Genomic DNA, 20,429 nt, shown 5'->3' on the forward strand with positions numbered 1-20,429 from the left:
CCCCAGTGACAGTGCTTACTAACCGAGGTTACACTCTCATTGCCGGATTAGCTCGCTAGTGGCAATTATTGTATTTAAAGGTTAAAGGTTAAAGGTTATGTTGGTGTGGCTGTGGTTGTAATTGTTGCTGTGATTGTAAGCTAAGATGGTGATGATACTGTCGTTGTTAGTGGTGCTGTTGTTGGTGTGATTTAATTACAATGATGTGATGTTCCTGGTAGTTATTATAGAGTTATGATATGATGGTGATGATTATGATAGTGTTGTTGGTTCATTGTGTGATGATAAGGGCGATGTCATGTCTGATGTTGATGATAATGGTGTTGTTTGTGATGGAAGTGTGATATTGCTGTGATGTGATGATAGTGATTATAATAAATGGAAGTGTAGATCGGTGTTCTTCTCGATGACGATGGTGCATAAAAAATACGGATAATAATGTTTGATGGTGATAATAATGAAGATGATATTAAGATGGTGATCGTAACAATAATGGTGTTGACCATGTTTTTTGTGTGTGTGTGTTCTTGGCGGGATGTGGGATGAAGTTGATGATTAAGATATGATGATGATGAGGAATCAGGTGTTGATGAACGTCATTCCTTCCACCCCCATTAGCAGACCCCCCCCCCCCCTATTACCAGATTGTGTTCTACAACAGACCCCTACCCTAGCAATAATCCTGAGCCCAGCCAAGAGTTGTCGATGGCGGTTTTTAATGTAGGGATGTCATTAAAGCTGGTATTTGATGTCGCCGAGGGGGTGCAGATGTTGTAGTTGATTGTTGAGATGAATGCTATTGGTGGCTGTTGCTGAATATTCTAATGATGATGATGAAGATGATAAAATGATGTCAATGAGATGTTGATGACAAAGGAATAGTTTTAAATCAATAGAGTAGAGAATGTTGAATACCCTTCCCTTGTAGTCTTCTAACAAACAAAGTCTTTTCAAAGTCTAACATGGATCCTTTCTCTACAGTTTTTCAGCTGCAAAATGCTCACGATATTTTGAATGTTTTTTGACGTTTCAAAATCTTTGCCAGTAATTATGCTCGCCGGGTTCTAACTTCAAGTACCCAATTGAGAACAGTGAAATATGCGTCTTTACAGAGCACGTGCTGCCGCCTTCAAAAACGCCAGCATCGCATGCAATCCCAAGCTCGCCTTGTGGAGCCGCTCGTGTGGAACTCGTCCACATTTGCAGTGAAGTACGTCTGCATTTGTCCTCGTACGGATGCCACGGAGGAGATATCGGCTTCTTGACACAGTGCAGCGCTCGACCTTGTCAAGACAATATGAAGGCCACTGATGCTACTTGGGATCATATATGCAACAACAACAAAAATAAAAACAACAACTGGCGACGAATTATAGTGACTACTACATGAGTTTTTGAAAAAAATGAGGGGTCTAAGATTATTTTGCTTTTAATGCGATTCTCTCATTTATCTCTCTTCATTCTTCGCATTTATATGGGTGAAAAAACCGGGTAGGAGGGGAAACGGCTAACGACGGCCTATAGGAACTAAAACAGCGATGTGGACCAAAAATCTTTTCTGGACCAAAATGCCCCCCCCCCCCCCCTCTTCCCCCACCCCTAGGTTCTGTTTCCGTCGTCTATGTGGTATGGCAAAGACAACGTCACATAACAGGATTTATGTCACTGGTAAGTTTGAGAACTTACAACCGATAACTCCTTTTAAATGTTTCGAGCTCTAAACTGTTTTTCGTACATTGCTCCAGTAACAGGGGACGCTGTGTTTGATGCATTGTTATACCTGAAATCTACTCTCAATTGATTGTCAAGTCACGCAATCTGTGGAGGTCACGCTCTCTGCTGAAAGCTCCTCTATCGTTAAGGTATTCAACCTCGTCTTCAAAAATCCATCGAGCCGAGCGCGCTTGCGATCAGCGCTTGGCTGTAGCTCGTTTGTTCGCAGTTAGTCTGTTAAGCGAAGCGGGTATTAGCTGCTATTAAGCCGTGCAATCTTTCTTCACGCCGGTGCGATAGTGAAAGTGATAAGTTCCTAGCGCTGGCTCGCTGATAGAAGTAAGGTGGCTTGACTTAGCTCCGCGTACTGTTCGCGCCTAGTGCCACCTCTTAAAAGATTAAAACTGTGAAACTGCGGATATAGTGATCAAATCGACAGCTGTGAGCTAGCTAAATTTTCAAACCGACGTTTCAGTATGTGCTGCCTGAGCTTATACTTTGAAAAAGGCATGGACAAAAAAATGCCATAACAACGGGTTTAAAAGATGCGTTTCACATCCTTCTAGTTCTTAGTGATCAAGGGAATGTTTATTGGATTTTTTACTGATTGAATGCTCAAGAAGCTCAAGACTCTAGTTTTGCTATTTTGTGTTTTTTTTTTCTTTGTGCCCTTTAATGGACTCTAGGTACAGTTAGGCATTATGCATAAATTTTTTTCAAGTTATTCTTTTCCTCTCACATTATCCATCCTCAATGTTGTGCCAATGAAAGCGAGTTTTTTTTTTTCGTACTTCAAGTTCTTCGCCAGAAAGGTCAATTCACGTGTCAGATCTGAAGATGACCTTAACACTTATTTGTTTTTCTTTCGTTTGAAGTACAGATCTTATCACTAGATTCAATTTACAGCTCTTTATCTTTCCGCAAATTCCTTGTAAAAGCAACTTGAAATTGTGTTTGCTGTGTGTGGCAAAGTTGTTTTTAGATACCCTAAAAAACCTTGGTGGTATGTGCTTCTGAAAAAGTAGACATCTTGTTTGTCTTGAGGACTTTGAGATCAGATTTAGTGGTTTATTTGACCGCGGGCTATAAAAAAAGATTTGCACTGCTTCCCTGTCACGGAAACGCTGATATTTCCAATATTTCAAGACGCAGTTGGATTTAGCGGCCTTGTCGTGGCGCGTTCTGTCAGTTAATGTTTTATTCAAGTTTTCAAACAACGTATGCGCTTTCAGGTCTCTAGGCGCACAAACTATACAGACGCGTGCCAGCAATGTGCAATACTACATGTCTGTAAAGCTCGCTGAGTCGTGCGAATAAAATAAAATAAGGAGGATTTGGGGGATGCGTAAGCGCTCGAAGTCATCTTGAGCTTAAAGTAACCAATTCTTTAAAGTTTTTTTTCTAATTATCTTCGATATTTTAGGCAAAGAACGTTCTGACGGGCCCCTGTAAATACTTCCCCATAAAAATAAACAAATAGAAAAAAGGTTGAGAAAAAAGGAAAGAAAATATTCGATCTAAATGGCCGCGAAAAAACGCGCAAGAAAAAGCAAAACACAACAACAACTTCGTTATTTGTTAAGGGAAGTATAATACTGTTATCGATAGTGCCGCGAATATAATCAACTAGCATACTCTTAGCCCTCTCGTCTAGTAGGGTTGGCATTGCTTTTTACAGCAATCCACTTTAAGGGCAATTAGCAACAAAGCGGTTGCAGGACCATTTTTGTGAGGACAGACACACAAAGTGGGAGTATGTAAAAGAGAAGGTCATCTTTTTATAGCCCTGATATTAGCCAGAGGTCTCAGTACGGGGCAAACTAGCCAAATTACAAACAGTCGCCAGCCATCTCCATCACTGCAAAAACACCCTCCCCGATATACATCCCCGGGTGACCGCAAATTGCACAACAAAAACAACTAAGAGAAGAAACGGATGTCGGATATAGGTACTCTGTCTATTTATACAAACAAAAGTGTGCAATGGGAACTCCCCAAATTGCTAATCACGTGGTCCAATGCTAGGTATTGGGCCTGCTAGAATTTGCTTTAGAATTCCCAAGTAGTATCCATAAACTCATTCAGCTGAAGAAACGCCTCTAAACACCGCGCTTTTCCCAGTGGTTAGGAGAAGGTCTTGGGGTGAAATGCCTGAGACAGGGAACATCTGCGCTTTTACGATGGAATGCGAAAAACTTGAACAAGACAGTGCAGATCAAATCCTTGCCAGGGTGTACTTGAGGAAAGGAAACATAGTCGCACGAGCTTCCATCTTCAACTCACTCGATCCTGTTAGCATCTCTTTCCTGTGCGAGTAAACTACGATAATGTTCTCGTTGATAGGTTCTTTCTAAAGCCTTGTAATTTGCGGGTGAAAAGCCCGAAGTTTTCACCCTTGCATTGTACTCCCCCGGTGATTGACATCTCTTTAATCAAAGATAATACAGTATGTTGTTGGCATTGTTTTCTCAACACCCCGTGCTGTGTATTTGTTTAGAAGGGCATCAATTAGGCAATCGCCCCGACACATTTACTAGCAAATCCGATGCGCGCGCGCCTCTGACTAATGTTTTTATAGTGTGTAGCTCACTAACTCTTTCTATACTAATTCCAGGACCGGTAGGAAATTTCTCAATTCCCCCCTTCTCAATCTGATGATCTTTATGTAATGACCTTCGGTCTCCACTGAAGAGTTCCCGAGCGATCGCGCTTATGTCAAAGTCTCGAACACAAATGTGACCGCCTTCATGTGATGTTAGCAAGACTCGCTGATAAAACTCATAGAAGGAGTATCTTTTCCTCTGAAACATCACGCGCGGTTAGTAACCCATTGCATGTTCGCCTGCAGCACAACCGGATTCCTTGTATAACAAAATAAGTCTACTATTACCAAGTATATCACTTGTAATTTTATTCCAAACGGAAATCCCTGCTTTGCTCGAGCGCAAATTTATTGGTTTGGATACTCGCATACTTTCGTTATAAACGACGGATATCACATACTGGTAAATTTGCGAAGAGCTATGAGGCTATTGGTCGACTTTGAGGCGCGCGCACTCGTTTGAGACGTGTGCTATGACGGTTACTGTTTTCGTAATTATGCGTGTGACTGACGGGGTGTATTAATGAAGCCGGATACTGCGAATTCCATCTCTAGCGGAGCGCGCAGCACACTGGACTAGACTGGACGGCCACTCGCTCGCCGCACACTTCAATCGCCACCTCGCTAACGGCGCCAAAGCTGAGCTACTCAAAGAAAACTAACGGGGCTAGGAAGACCTCTGTGGGTTCGTAAACTCTGCGCGATTTAATGGACCCTGCTGGTTTTCTCTCGCCCAAAGCAAACGCATTTTCCATAGCACATCTTATTGACGCGTCACAACTCTCCGAACTGCTGAACATCAACAGACAGAGTCCCATCTTCGGTTGGGACTCGCAGAGTTTTACCAGGGACATGGAAGGTAGCCTTGTTTACATTTCCGTGCGAATCTTGGGTTACCTGAGAACTGATCCGGTAGCCAAAATACACGAGGAATAGACGACTGTTTTGACTTAGGTGTTAGACACCAGCCTATTATATTCGATAACGTAGATGCGCGATTAGCCGCCATTCAGATACGATGCTTACGGGCTTGTAGCTCTATTTACGCGTAAATCATAGCATTTCTCACCATTGTTTGGTTATTATGAGCGCGCTTCAAGGCCTCAAGGTTCACATTAATGGATTGCCAACCGGATTAATTCCTCTAATGTTTCCCCACACTACTTGGGTCTTAATGAGGTCTTCGTCCCGCAATATTGTAACACAAGCCTAATCATCGAATACAATGACTTCTGAATGATTCTAAATTCCCGACAAAGACATCAACAAACCATCTTGCCGTCCCTAGGAATGATTTTTCTTGATCAAAAACAGACTAAAGGCTAAAGCGCGAGGGTTAAGGCCTACTCAATATCTTGTGATGACTTTGTAAATATTATTGGCCTATTATTTTGAGCTCTGACGATTTCCCTATGGACTTAATTACTGTAAACGTTTGCGACTGTTAGTGATGTGGTTTTATTTCGCATTCGCGTGTGATTCCCCCATAAATACACCCAACTAACCAAAGACTACTTGTTGTTGTTCAGAGCGGCTGCGAAATGCAGGAACGGGGAAGAAGGCATCAACGAGCTCAACCCCTCGCTCTTCCGAGTCCCGGACTGGAGATGAAGGGGGTTTGTCCTCACCACAGTTGTCTCCCCCATCAACACCAGAGTCTCCATCATCTCTCCCATCTCTCGCAAGCATACAGCACGCGAGGGTCGAGCTGGAAATGAAGAACTTGTGGGATGAGTTTTACACTCTTGGCACAGAGATGATCGTCACGAAGGCTGGAAGGTAAGTCTCACGACAACGCTTTTTTATCCAACTTCCAGGTTATAAAACAACTTTAATTTCTTACTGATGGCAATACAAACAAGAGCTTACCTTAACAATCGCTCACGAATTCGTATCAAGCAAGGAGAGCTGGAAATTTAGCAAGTTAGTTTAACTGTCTGATCGAAGGTGGTGCTGCAGAGTCCTAAACTTTTTCTATGAGGTAAAATACAAGACACGCTCCGTACGTACCCAGATGAAAAATAGCTCAATCGCTATGAGTTATCATCATCTTATTCTAAAGTTACTTTCAGGTGATTTTCAATTATATATCGTGATTGAGAATATTCGTGAAGAAGGCTTGGAAGAGGATCTCTCTAAGAAAATGGGGTAGAGCCTTTTTATCTCACCCAAAAACAAGTCTCATTACTGTAATTTCCATTACTTGTAGACAAGTATTGCGTCTTTTGTGAATTGAGCCTACTCCTTATTAAATTGTAGAAAATAGCAAGTAGCAAAACATATAAAGTCAAGTAAATTTCTTTTGCCTAACAATCGCGTTTATTGCTCTAAAACTATCACATTTTAATATTCCAGAGATTAAAGGATGTATATACAACAAGCAAGCTAGAGAATTGATGAAATCACCTCAATACCTTCGTGAGCTTGCCCTAAAATACCAGTGTTTATCTGAACCTGAACACATATTTAGGCCAGTGGCTCTCTATAGAAAGCGCTGAAGGGTCTTCCAATGCGAAAAAAAAAATTTCTTGATAGTCATTACCTGAGATGGTTAAATCTATCGTCAAAACAATTTCAGGGAGATCGAAAACCAATATAAGCTTTTAATGGTATAGATAATACAATTTTCTTATGCAGAGCTGTTAAGAATGGTGTTTGTGAGTAGACAAAACAATGGCGTGGCTTTTGAAACAATTCTTTTGGGCAAAACAAACATGTTCACTTTATGAATTTTTGTTTGGAAAAGTATTCATTACAAAACGTTAGAAATCACTCTACTACTCACCCCCTACACTTCCTGTGTAAATGACTCGGATTTTAGCGACTTCACTACCGAATGAGGGGTATGCCCATTGATAGCTTCGATATCACCCTTTTCTCACGTTATTAGGTGGCGAATTCCAGCTCAAATATCGATATAACCGTAATCCTATAATAAAGGAGGACTTATAGCGTAATTTGTTTGATAAAGGACTTCCACAATCATTACAAAATTGACTTTAATCATCGTTTCAAGCGGTGGCTTGCCACTAATGGTGTAATGACCTTAAAGGCCATGGTATAAAACACAGGCCATTCATGAAACATCCATTCGTTTACATTTGCGAAACGTTTGTTTACCCGATCCAAATTGACACTGTTTTTGCTATCATTGCCCACTCTATCATAACAAGAGCCCATTTACTCTGCTCTGATTTGGCTGAGAGTTTGTTTTCCCTGAGAGCAAACACAACAATGACAAAAGGCGCTAGTGGCCATAGATGGGCCGATGAGTTCCTTCACAGGGAATTACAAAGTGGTTTCATGACGACGTTTCTTTACTGTTGAAATAAGTAAGAAAATCTCCAAGACAAAAATATCATTTTATTTATGTAAAAACAAAGACGATTAACTTTTAAGTGTCACTTGCTATGATCCATATTCATGTAATTTAGTTTCTTGTTTGTTTGCGATGATTTTAAACCAATTCTTCGCAGCCATGCTTGTCCAAAACAAAAGGAATCCATGTATAATGTTAAAAAACGATTTTAGCATTTTAAAGTTACAGCAAGAAAGTATCTTATTGCTACTACGCGTAAATTTAGATACTTAAGCTACCTTAAACATGAATTACCCTTTTTTTCATGCAATCAAAATAACATCATACCTACAAGTAATAGTAATATTATGAAAATAATTATTTTCAATCACAGTTTTGCAACGTTGACTCTGATGTAATTTGGCCAAATTCCCTAATTCCTTTCATATCAGTCAGGAATCTTCGACAGAAATCCTTAAATATTTGGACGTCGTTAGGATACAGTGTTATGCCACTCTCAAAGAAATACAAAGTTTAAATTCAGCTTAAAGATTTCGAAATGTGGTATGGGATTATTAGAGATTTCAAAACTCAAATCGTACAGACCCACTTAAGTATGACGAAAACCAGAACACCTAATAATATGCTCACCGCATTCAAAGCCATAAAACACATATTATTGATATATACACATCCTTATTGCACGGATTTGTCACTTAGATCGTTAGTAGCGTTGTACTTAGAGTACCTTGAACACACTCGACCTGTTAAGCTCTAACAACTGTGTATCATAGGCGCTTCTATATCCCGGCTGGTATTCGTTGTGTGCTAAGCTGGGTGAATTTAGGATTTGTTTCTCGGGTAAATACGTCTCTGTTCATTCTCAGGCCACTTGACAAGTGCTATGCGTATTCATATTCAAGATAACCTAGATGTCCCCGGGGAACGAGCATGTCCGTCTGTTCTAGAGCTTTCGTGTCCTACTACCGTGGGAACTTTTTTTGATAAATTCCGTTTTTCCATTTTGCGCGCGAAACCCAATGAAATTTCTCACCAGGCTCGTTCATGGTAGCTTCTAGTCCTATCTTATCGCTGGAGAGGGTCTAAAAAGTTTGTTTCCGCGCTTAACGACACGCCAGCTGTCCCTAGCCTTACGATAACACCTTGTGATCAACGCACGAATTCTATGGTCAGTATGCGTGGCTCAGAAAACAAGGCGAGCGCGCGCTTTCTTGCCAATCTCCATGCCAACTAACCGTAGTGTCTGCAGAGAAGCGATCGCTTCACATCAATAGTTGTTACTCATCCAAATCCTTTTTGTCGAGAACGAGGTTAAGTACGTAGTGCGGAGAGAACCTTTTTTTCGCCGCGATGTTACACTATTGATGTGAGATAACGCGGAACGTGAAGGACTCTACAACTCTAACATTAAAAGTGTACTAATGCTTAGGAGGATGGCGAAAGATGGGTCCATACATCTGTCGATACGCCTTTCTTTACACTACTTTCAAATATCTTACAGAGAGGAATCCATTAATCTTTCAGCAAACGTTCTCGTTGTTTTTTTTTCCCAAGTAGTGCGAAAAGGAAGACACTTTCGCAGAGCATAGATTGTTACTCTAGTAATGAGTAATATCAGGGAAGTGGAAGAGACGCATATTTTCAAAGAACTTATGTAAAGTTTTTGTTTTGCTTCTTTCCTGATGAGAAATTGCTTACAATCTGTTATTGTACTTGTGCTCTTCGTTCCTCTCCCCTTTCAACACTGAAATATTTGATCAAAGGCGTGTTGTTTTAGTAGCAAGCGGATCAATGATAAGCATAAGCGTTGCTATAACAGAGAAAAACGTCATTAGCCATTTCTAAACAATTGTAGGTTTATGTTACTTTATCTTTGTACAATTTTGTTGTTCTTTAATGATGTACTTGCTTATAATACATGCAAGGTTCTACAAGGCAATGAGCTGAGAAATGGTACACACAAATAATTGGCCAACGACTAGAGGTTAATTCATTTAGAATATACCATTTCCACTTTTTTGTTTTCTCTATTCTCTTCTGTTTTTGTCCAAAATAAAAAAAACAAACTTTGGCTCTTTTTGTAGTTTCTGCAATTGTTTTCATGGTATTTTCCTATTTAATCTCACCAGGAAAGTCTAGTTTTTTTGGGGGGCACTCTGACATGAAGAAGATCACAGCTGATAGTAGTATCTTATCCATCTATCAGCCAGTCTGCTAGACAAAGACGTTATACGAGATTGTAATAAGTCTCGCCAACGAAACAAGATTAATTAGAAGTGTAATTCCTAGACAATTGACAAATCCTGGTTTCGCCTATTTAACACTATCATCCCAGGCATATCTCGAGAAACTAAATTTTATAGTCCTCTCTCTCACTCAAAAAATGAAATAGTCAGCACTCTTCCTTTACTGCCAAAAAGAGAGACATTTCTTATTGAAGGATCGTCAAACATTATACTTTTCTCGTGGTTTAATGTACAGGGGAGCACAACGGCCGAAGATCCACTTTCGGTTCTCAATAGACGTGCTATTTGTAGACTAAACTATAAAGCATAAGCTAGATCACTTTGGTATGTAGCCAAATCCGACAATAAACGTCCCGTGGAGATACTGCAAAGACATTAAAAAAATCCCTCTTTGTTCTTTGGGGGGTGGTCAGATTTCTATCAGAGAACTTTTTCGGATTCCGCCCCTCCCCCCCCCCCCCCCCCCCCTCCAAGAAAAATCCTGGGTACTTGCCTGATGTAGCAAGTGGAAGTCGCCCTTTAGTTAATTGCCGATGAAGTTTAACTGAGGCAATCCGGCTATGCCATGCTACGCCATGCTGATGAGTCGGAGGACGGTAATAGACTTGAGGACGGTAATAGACTGTGATAGCATCCCATCTTAGTGTGCTTTTAAAGTTCACTTAAAATATCCTGCCCCTAACTCACATCCCCCTTCCCGCCACGTCCCCGAGCCAACCCTGGAAATGCCTGTTGTTGGCACTGTAAAAAGTATTTAAAAAATAATTCCTTTTCTTAGTGGGGGGCTCTGAGCAAGTAACCCATGAAGAACCCAAGAGGAATAATCGTTTTAGTCAACTTGTTGGTCAATATGTATAGTCAAAAAAAGTTGCCGGGTCTTGCCATTTTTAGCTTCCAAATCCGGCACTTGTTTTGAGGTAGCAAAATGTCCAAAAGCGCGGATTGCTTAAAACGTCTTTCAGGTATAAACGGAAAAGACTGCAATGCATTCTAGGAAGTGTGGACATCAGGCGCGTACCCAGGATTGGCCGAGTGTGGGGGGGGGGGGGGGGGGGGAGGGGGGGTGCGCAGTCATAGGTATCATATGAAAAAAACATAGTATTGGAAGATTCCTTGATACGAAATGACCCAGATTTTGACGGCCAAGGGGGGGGGGGGGGGTGCGCGCGCACCCGCATGTGTACGCGCCTGGACTTTAGAGGAGGACTGCCCTCACGAGATTTTGTTACTCTGTCACACCATTGGTATTTTCTTTCAACATATTGAAAGACAAATCATGAGAAGAGATTTTGAAGTATTAACCACTTAAAATTAAAATACTATAGTTTGTTTACCGAATTTGATCGAAAATGTCATATCATCATAAAACAGCCGATGGAAATGGATACTTCTCACACTTGGTATTTTGCTAGGACGACAAAATGGCGACGGACCAAGACACTTTAAGTTTTGCTACTTTGCGCGTATATGTCACCCTATGTCATATATAAACATGGATTGACAGCCATGAGAGAGCACTCACTTTCTCATATTATATTTTGAATAACAAAACCAAGAAGATAATTCTTTACTCTTTTTTTCCGTCTATTTCAAAGCTTTTGATAGTCTGGTTTCGAATTCCAGTGCGAGCCTCACTGTTAGGCTAAACTTTGGAAAATACATGCGAGATCATGAAAACTCGCAATTTTTTGCATTGTTTTTTAGGGGATTTTTCTTGGTATGAGCCTCACTGTTAGGCTTAACTTTGGAAAATACATGCGAGATCATGAAAACTCGCAATTTTTTTGCATTGCTTTTTAGGGGATTTTTCCTGGTATGAGTTTGTCTCGAACCGCGGCCAATGTATTTATGCGCGTTCTTTTTTCAGTGCGAATTCGAAACTGGGCTAGCTGTCTGGAGATAGCGCGTTGGTCCGTTCATACATTCACTTCTTCGTGGACGAATATAGCAGTTTTACATTTAGTATCCGTTACAAAGTGCAATAACAAAAAAACTTGGCACTCATAAATAACTGTCTAAGACAGAATTGCGACTTTGTGGTGATATCTTCTTAGAGGCATTTTTTTAGTTAGTAAAAACCACGCCGTACATTTTATTTCACAGCAAAACATTTAGATTGGTATTGAAGCGATTTCTGATTGTGTTTTGGGGTATGTCCATACTGCGAAAATACATTCAATAGGGAACTTGAGCCAAGAGATCAAGTGATCTTTTAAGGTGGCAAATTCAAAACAAAATAGTCACAGAAAAGACTGCGCCCTTCACACCAAAGAACGAAAAATTGCAATCTCTAAATGAAACTAAACCCCTTCTAAAAAAAATCAGGCTTTTTTCCGTAAGCGCTGAATAATTTGATTTTTTTTAGCCGTTAATAGCCTAAGCGCGCGCTAGTTTGCTCCCAAATATTCACGTGATCTCTTAGCGCAAGTCCCCTTAGAGATTGGGGCGAGTGCCTGAGCTAAAAAAAAACTGATTCCGGTAAAATCTGTGGCTTTGCTCCATATTTTTTTTTACATTATTTTAATTATTTTAAAAAGCGTTTACAATGACCCATTGGAAAGCAGTTTAGTTTTTGAGAGTTACTCGGGACCAGTCGGCAAAGTCTATGGCCGAATCTCGTTACCTTTAAGGAAACTCGATCCTTACGAGAACTACTCGATAGAGATTGCTTCTTTATTTCACTCCTAATCAGTAGTGTTAAATGGCCGAGTGATTGATATTCTGTATGCCACTCATAACAGCTGCAATTTAGATTAATGTACGAGCGGTAATAGAGTCAAACGCGAGCCGCATGTGCCGTTTTAAACATTTACCTCCAGAGAAACCCAGCTGTAAAACTACTTGATCCCTTAACAGCCATTACGCGCTCGTCAGGTCGCGGCTGGTTGCGATCATTAGCGGATTTGCCCTTTTGCCTCATAAGAAAACCAGGTGCCATATTTTTTTAACCCTGAAAATATATTAGGAAGTCGTCAGGTTGCGACCACTCGCGGCTGGTCGCAGTCGGTCGCGGTCATTAGCGAGTTTGACGCTATACGCGTGTCATCCGAAGCCTCGTTAAGAATCCAATGCGTGCAGTACGCGTATGCTAAACGCATTCTGTCTTCAAGATTTTCGAACCTAAGTTGATCGGTCCCTTCTGTGATCGCGGTTGGTCGCATTAATGAGCGCTCTTCGCGCTACACGAGAGTTGAGTTGATCGGAACCTTCTGCGCGCTCACAGTAATGCAATAGCGATCTTCATCTGAGGACAGAGATGATTAATGTTGCTTAAACCTTCTGCTTTCTCACAGTAATGCAATAGCGATCTTCATCTGAGGACAAAGATGGTTAATGTTGCTTAAGCCTTCTGCGCGCTCACAGTAATGCAATAGCGATCTTCATCTGAGGACAGAGATTATTAATGTTGCTTAAACCTTCTGCTTTCTCACAGTAATGCAATAGCGATCTTCATCTGAGGACAGAGATGGTTAATGCTGCTTAAACCTTCTGTGCGCTCACAGTAATGCAATAGCGATCTTCATCTGAGGACAGAGATGGTTAATGTTGCTTAAACCTTCTGCTTTCTCACAGTAATGCAATAGCGATCTTCATCTGAGGACAGAGATGGTTAATGTTGCTTAAACCTTCTGCGCGCTCACAGTAATGCAATAGCGATCTTCATCTGAGGACAGAGATGGTTAATGTTGCTTAAACCTTCTGCCTGCTCAAATTGTAATGCAATAGCGATATATCTGTGAACGGAGATTATTATTGTTGATAAACCTCCTGCGTGCTCACACAGTAATGTTTAGCTATCTTTATCTCAGGACTCTCCTGATCAATGTTGCTGAACCTTAAGCGCACAAGTCAAATCAAGACAGCAGACTATTTCTTGATCTCAACATACACGGATTATAATTTTGTACCTTTGTTCACAATTTATTGCATTTTACTAAAGATGTTATGACAGAGCGGTTGTGATATATTCTAAGTGGGTAGAAACTGCTCGGATGTGTATAAAGGGGAGGGGTATTGTTTACCGACAGCTAGGGGGTAGCCACACCGACAGCTAGGGGGTAGCCACACCGACAGCTAGGGGGTAGCCATACCGACAGCTAGGGGGTAGCCACACCGACAGCTAGGGGGTAGCCACACCGACAGCTAGGAGGTAGCCACACCGACAGCTAGGGGGTATCCACACCGACAGCTAGGGGGTAGCCACACCGGCAGCTAGGGGGTAGCCATACTGACAGCTAGAGGTAGCCACACCCACACTTAAAGATGACACCTAAAACCCCTGAGGAGGATACCCCTTCTCAGTCCCCTGCTTAGCGACCATACTAATAACTGATACCACTATCCCATAAGCTGATGTCCCCTAAAGCGCCCTGTTTAGCGACCACATTGATAATTGATACTTCTATCCTATAGGCGGATGTTTCCACCCTTCCAGGTCCGTCTTTACGGACTTGAGCCGAACGTGAAATATATCCTAATGATGGACTTTGTCCCGGTGGACGACAAGCGGTACCGCTACGCGTTCCACAGCTCCAAGTGGCTGGTGGCGGGAAAAGCCGACCCGAGTGTACCTGGAAGGGTTCACATCCATCCGGACTCACCGTGCACCGGGGCGCAGTGGATGAAACAGATCGTGTCGTTTGACAAACTCAAGCTCACCAATAACCTCATGGACGACAACGGACATGTAAGTATTGGACAAACTCGCCAATAAACTGATGGACGACAACGGACATGTAAGTATTGAACAAACACACCAATAACCGCATGGACGACGACGGACATGTAAGTGTTTGACAAACTCATGGACCGAAAACGGACATGTAAGTGTTGGACAAACACACCAATAACTTCATGGACGACAATAGACAAGTAAGTATTAGACAAACTCACCAAAAACCTAATAGGCGACAACGGACATGCAAGTATTGGACAAACTAAGCAAATGGACCGGAAACGGACACGTAAGTCTAGTAGAACTCGAATTCGAGTATTCCTAATTAAAGCGGTGATTGACTTTATTGCTTAAGTTTATATTCTCATTGCCTTCCCATAGATCATTCTCAACTCTATGCACAAGTATCAGCCTCGTTTTCATGTTGTACTTGTGACGTCAGACAAAAATGCCAATGCGAACCTGAATGACGTCAATCGGGACCATATCAAGACATTCGTATTCCCCGAGTCACAGTTTATGGCGGTGACGGCTTATCAAAACCACATGGTAAGAGATGTACGGGTGGTACGGGGTGTGGTTTTAAAGGGGGTAGGCGGCTAGGGGTAACGGGGCTGAGGAGGTTGTACGGGGTTTGGGTATTTACGAGGGATATAGCTACGAACTATCACTTGCAAAGAAAAGGGGGCGGGGCAAGAGTGTTTTCGCTATGCGCCAAGTCGTGGCCGCCATCTTGTTTTGTTTTGGCCGCGCGCCCCCTTCGTCGCGTTTTGTCGAAAGCCCCCTTCGTCACGTTTTGTCACTCGCGCCAAGCTAGCGCGGCCAAAAACAAGATGGCGACCACTACTTAACGCATAGCGAGAAATAACACCGGGTAAACGCCTGCAAGCAGGCTAAGCAAGGGATAGAATGCGTGTACAGAAGTTATGAAGGTTGACCCGATTATTGGTTGTTTTCATATTTTACAGATCACTCAACTGAAGATCGCCAGCAACCCATTTGCCAAAGGATTCCGTGACTGCGACCCGGATGACTGGTGAGTCATAACATTGTTGTCAAGTGACCGCAGGCATGAGTGGCGAGTCATAACATTGTTGTCAAGTGACCGCAGGCATGAGTGGTGAGTCATAACATTGTTGTCAAGCGACCGCAGGCATGAGTGGTTTCGCTGAACCCCAGTCAGCTGGCACGGCTAAGTTCGTCTGACCACAAGACAGAGGAAATCTTTGCGAACTGCTTTGCAGCTTCTCCACCATCGTGTACAAATAACGCCAGCATTAAAGCTGCGCTAGCTGAGCCGGCCCCTGTTTACAACGGGACTTCAGCCATTCGTCAGAGCGAAAGAAACGAAAAAGAAATGAAAAATCAAGGAGCCTATTGCGATAAACCAGGCAACGCCACGCCTAACAAATACTCTTTTTTGCAGTGTTGTTGAAGTGATGAAACAGATCGAACCAAACGGCTCTTGTTCGGACATGAACCAGCCCTCACCCTCCCCTGCTCGGCTACGGATACCGAGTGGAGACATGTACCCTTCGCCTACCCGAACAGATGCAAATACCGCGGGCAGAGAAGCCATAATGGGTACGGAAAACCTACGATACATATAGCTTTTCCGCAGATATCTCTCGAGAGACGCAAAATATCTGTTTCGGGCTTCCTGTGGAGAAAAAGAAGGAAATGATTGGGGAGGGGGTAAGGAGAGACTCTTCCTCGAGTCCCAGAGAACCCGAACCACAGGAAACCCAAACCCTTTTAGAGGTTTTATCGCTCAGAGCCATTTTTGCCCATAGAGTTCCCTGCGGGTGTGGCTACGATACACACAGAAGCTTTGGAAAAAAAGGGGAGCACCTCCGCCTAAAAATAATAATAAATAAATAAGATAAATAAATAATAATAATAATAAAAAGACAGGGCAGAAGATTTTAGAAGATTTTAACAGTTTTGGTGTTACAAAACCTCGAACGTTTTTGCTACCACAATTTGTATATGGGTGGAATTCTGTTTTGGTTAGTCCTTATAGTGAACAAAAAAAATTGAATTAATATAATGTAATAGTAATGACAAAACAATGCACAAGAATGCTAATACATGGACGATTTTACAAAAAAAACGAACATACAACGAGCAAGTAGGAAAAAAGGAGATTTACAATTAAACGAAATATATGTATATATATAGAATACTGGTTTGCTAGCCGCTTATTAATAACAGGGAAAATCAGATGTGGATCTAGGGAGGAGAGGGAAGGGGGATCGAGTAGGTGGCGGTGCCATCCTTTTGGAAATGCTAGGAGCACATTAGGAACAATCCCCTTTCGGGAAATCCTGTGCCAATCCCTGAGATTATTTCGGGGGCAATTGCGAGTTTAAATAAAACACTAAATGTCCGCTTTTCTTCAGGTTCGCAAACCCACATGGGTAACGATCTACAGCTAGACAACATGGAAAAGTGCTATCAGTCTTCCATGATGACGTCACCGACAAACACCACTTTCCCGGGAGGGCTGGGGATTATCAGCTCAACTATGACGTCTTCGGGAAATCACCCTACCTCGCCTGTGGCTTCGACGGCTGTTTATCGGGGATATACCGGTATTAGAGACCACCGTAGCGCGCCCTACCCGGTCCATATACCTCGATATGGCCCGCCTATGGGGGCAGACGGCGTCCATTACCCGCACATGCCGCCCTTACCTCAAAACTCGAGCAATAATCAGCAGTGAATCATAGATTATACATTTGCTTTCCGCATCTTCATATACAGCGTACTTCCTGTATGGATGCTGTCACATTAAGATGAATTATACTCCCTCAAAGCGTCCAAAACTGTAATGTTGCGATTTCACTGTCATAGTAATAATGCTTTATTTTCATACGGGTAAGGAAAATTTAAGACGGGATTGGTTCTTTGCAGAACTTTCTCGGGAGTTCAGTTACTGCAAGCAGATTTTGGGGTTTCTTATGTTCGATTTTTGGCAGGTTAAAAAGGCTGTCATTTAGAATGACCACTGACTGGTCTCTAACGTACTCGAATGACCACTGACTGGTCTCTAAGTACTCAAAACTTTTGGTTACCAATGAACAGCCTATTATTCTAATTGTCCTATAGACGGTTTCTATTTTAAGCGTTCCTTTTCAGTGATCTTTAAACCAATAAACACAACTTTAATAATTGAACAGTGTATATTCTAAAATACATTGTTTCTTACTCAAGGATGGCCAATTGAGATACCACGATATTTTTTTAGATATGAGATCCTTAGATAGAAGACAACCCCCCCCCCCCCCCTTTCGTCTTCATTGGAGCGTTAATGTGCGCTATTTCAAAACCAAACAAGAACCAGTATAAGTATATATCGTCCTCCGTCTTTTTTGTTTTCGCCAACAAGCCATGTCTATTACAGGAAAACGAGTAGATTAAAAATATAGGAAAGAGCTACGAACATTTAGCATTTCACATGGCTTTCCCGCAGCTAATTTGAAGACCGACTTCCAAGAAGTTTATTACTGTAAAAGGCTAGAGAATTTTCTGTACAATATTGTAATAATCAATGTAATAAAATAATGTAATAATGTACATTGTACTCGATTAGAACATCTGGGTTGTTGCAAAAAGAATAATCAGGTTCCTTGTGGAATTTAAGTCACTCGCTCTCTCCAGCTCCTCTCGGCACATGCCACAGGAATCTCGAATGACCAGGACAAGGATTGGACACCCGAGAGGGACAATAAAAACAGACGGGGGAGGGGGGGGGAGTATCGGCAAAATCAACACTTTGGGTTTTATCAACAGCAATTCTTAAGCCTCGATCAAACAGATAAGAGACGATGAGAGTTTCAAACTTCCTATCTCTCACAAGGTTGTGATCAAACGCTCTTTTGAGAGTTGGTGAGAATGATCACTTTTTTTTTTTTTCAAAATAGTACATCAGGTATGATCGAAGCATTTTCTTAACCTAAAAGGTAGCACTATTTTTACTGGGCCATAAGTGCATATATATCCTTCGTCGATGTATTTATTTTTTGGAAATCAGCTAATCCCCCTGGTCAAATATCAAGATGGTCCGTCCTATATCCATACGCTGTTCACAATGTGAAACAGTCCTGTTTGAAAAAACAATAAAGCCGGAAGTATCAAGCGATCAGTTGACTTGTGGTTTATTGTAAGATACGTTTCGAGTGATTGGGCCACCATTTAGCGTGAGAAACCCTTAAAGGTAGCAGAATCGAAAAAATTCTAAAACACCCCCTAAGAGATAGCAGTTGTTAAGAATTTTATACTCTAAAAGATAGGTCGAGCACCCCGTCTACTTTGAGCAGTCGCGTCACGGTCGCGCATGCTCTATTACACCACTGAGGTTTTGGGTTGTTTTGGTGCGAGGAAAAAAGCCAATGGCTGGATAAGATACTCGTACTATATAAAATGGGTGCCAATTTATCAGTGTTTGAAATTGCAGACAAGACTGTAAAACAATCAAACAATTCCAAAAAATATAAAATATCCAACCAGGGTAAAAACCTCGCAATTTAGTCCAGTTCGAGTCTGGTACAAAGTAAAGCCAAATGAAATAATAACAAGGATAACGAAGTCAAATCAATCTATTCCCGAACCAAGTAATTTGACAAATAGATCAATCAGCAGAAGGGAAGAACTGTATATTTACGTGCTTCCCTAGCTACCTAGATGATAGAAATTCGAAAACAAAACGTGCGCTTTGGTTCAGCTTTAAGTACAAAGTTTATTAAGTATAAGGGGTCAACCCCAACCCACTATTAGAAGACTGAAGTGTTCTCCTGAAAACCAGAAACAAATAAAGGAAAGTAGAAAGAACAGGATGTTCCTTCTGAAAACCCGAGACAAATCAAGGTTAGTAGAATGGGGTGTCTCCTGAAAACCCGAAACAAATCAAGGTTAGTAGAAAGAACAGGATGTTTCTTCTGAAAACCCGAGACAAATCAAGGTTAGTAGAACAGAATGTTCTTCTGAAACCCAAAGACAAAAGTTAGTGAAACAGTATGTTCTCTTGAAACCCCAAGGCAATTCAATATTAGTAGAACAGGGTGTTCGACTGTAACCCCAAGACAAATCAAAATATGTAGAAGAGGGTGTTCTCCTGAAGTCACAAAACGAATGAAAGCTAATAGAACATGATTTTTTCCAAAACCCCAAAAGGAATTCAAGGTTAGTAGAAAAGGGTGTTCTTCTAATACCACAAGACAAATCAAGGTTAGCAGAATGGGGCGCTCCCGAAACCACAAAATAAAACATATCAGAACACGTATTTATGATATCATAGGACGATGTGAAGTTAGAAAAGAACACTCCTGGAAGCTCAAACAGACAGATAAATAAAACAGGGCGTTTCTGAAAGTACGTACAACTAGGCATTCTTGATTCCCGTAGATAATACGAGAAGAGCTGTTTCGACCTCAACGTCGATGATGCAGTACACGATGAGTGAATCAAGATAATCAGTACAAGACTGTTTCGGAATCAAGGCGGTTCAAAAGACAGGATTTGTGAAAACTAGGCCAAATAACATCGTCACTAATTATCCTACTTGAAGCTTGATGAGAGTTTCTACAGAGAGAAGAAAGACGAATTAAAAAAGTTGGTGCCTTAGCTACATAGCTACGTATAACATGTTTTTTTGCTGAAAGATGTTTGATAATCGCAAGTGATAAGGAGAGAACTGGCATTTAAAGAAAGACGATATGACGTGTAAGCTCGTCATTTCCTACCACGTGGTTTATGTCATAAACCTTGTATTGCAGGAAATTGGGTGATCACAAAAAATAAGAAACTTAGAGTAAGACAAGATTAACTATGTTCGATTGATAGCATGGATGTTGCCAGAGCAAGACAAGTCCA

At 41.5% G+C, this 20,429-nt stretch overlaps 1 protein-coding gene and 1 long non-coding RNA gene across 2 annotated transcripts; one reads left to right on the plus strand and one right to left on the minus strand.

The window, feature by feature from the left end:
• Positions 1–4,700: 4,700 nt before the first annotated feature.
• On the plus strand, positions 4,701–18,132 carry LOC5506480 (T-box transcription factor TBX10). The gene is made up of 7 exons (XM_001627136.3): positions 4,701–5,174; positions 5,845–6,094; positions 14,294–14,567; positions 14,937–15,104; positions 15,524–15,591; positions 15,982–16,139; positions 16,958–18,132. The coding sequence occupies exons 1-7, from the start codon at positions 5,024–5,026 to the stop codon at positions 17,278–17,280; spliced, it is 1,392 nt and encodes a 463-aa protein (XP_001627186.3). The 5' UTR covers positions 4,701–5,023; the 3' UTR covers positions 17,281–18,132.
• LOC125561918 lies at positions 5,938–9,179 on the minus strand. The gene is made up of 2 exons (XR_007307613.1): positions 6,185–9,179; positions 5,938–6,023 (listed from the first exon to the last, which is right to left on the minus strand). It is a non-coding gene; the product is annotated as an uncharacterized LOC125561918 (long non-coding RNA).
• Positions 18,133–20,429: the final 2,297 nt, after the last annotated feature.

The sequence above is a fragment of the Nematostella vectensis genome, chromosome 4 (assembly GCF_932526225.1).
Source record: "Nematostella vectensis chromosome 4, jaNemVect1.1, whole genome shotgun sequence".
In the NCBI taxonomy this organism is placed as follows: Eukaryota; Metazoa; Cnidaria; class Anthozoa; order Actiniaria; family Edwardsiidae; genus Nematostella; species Nematostella vectensis.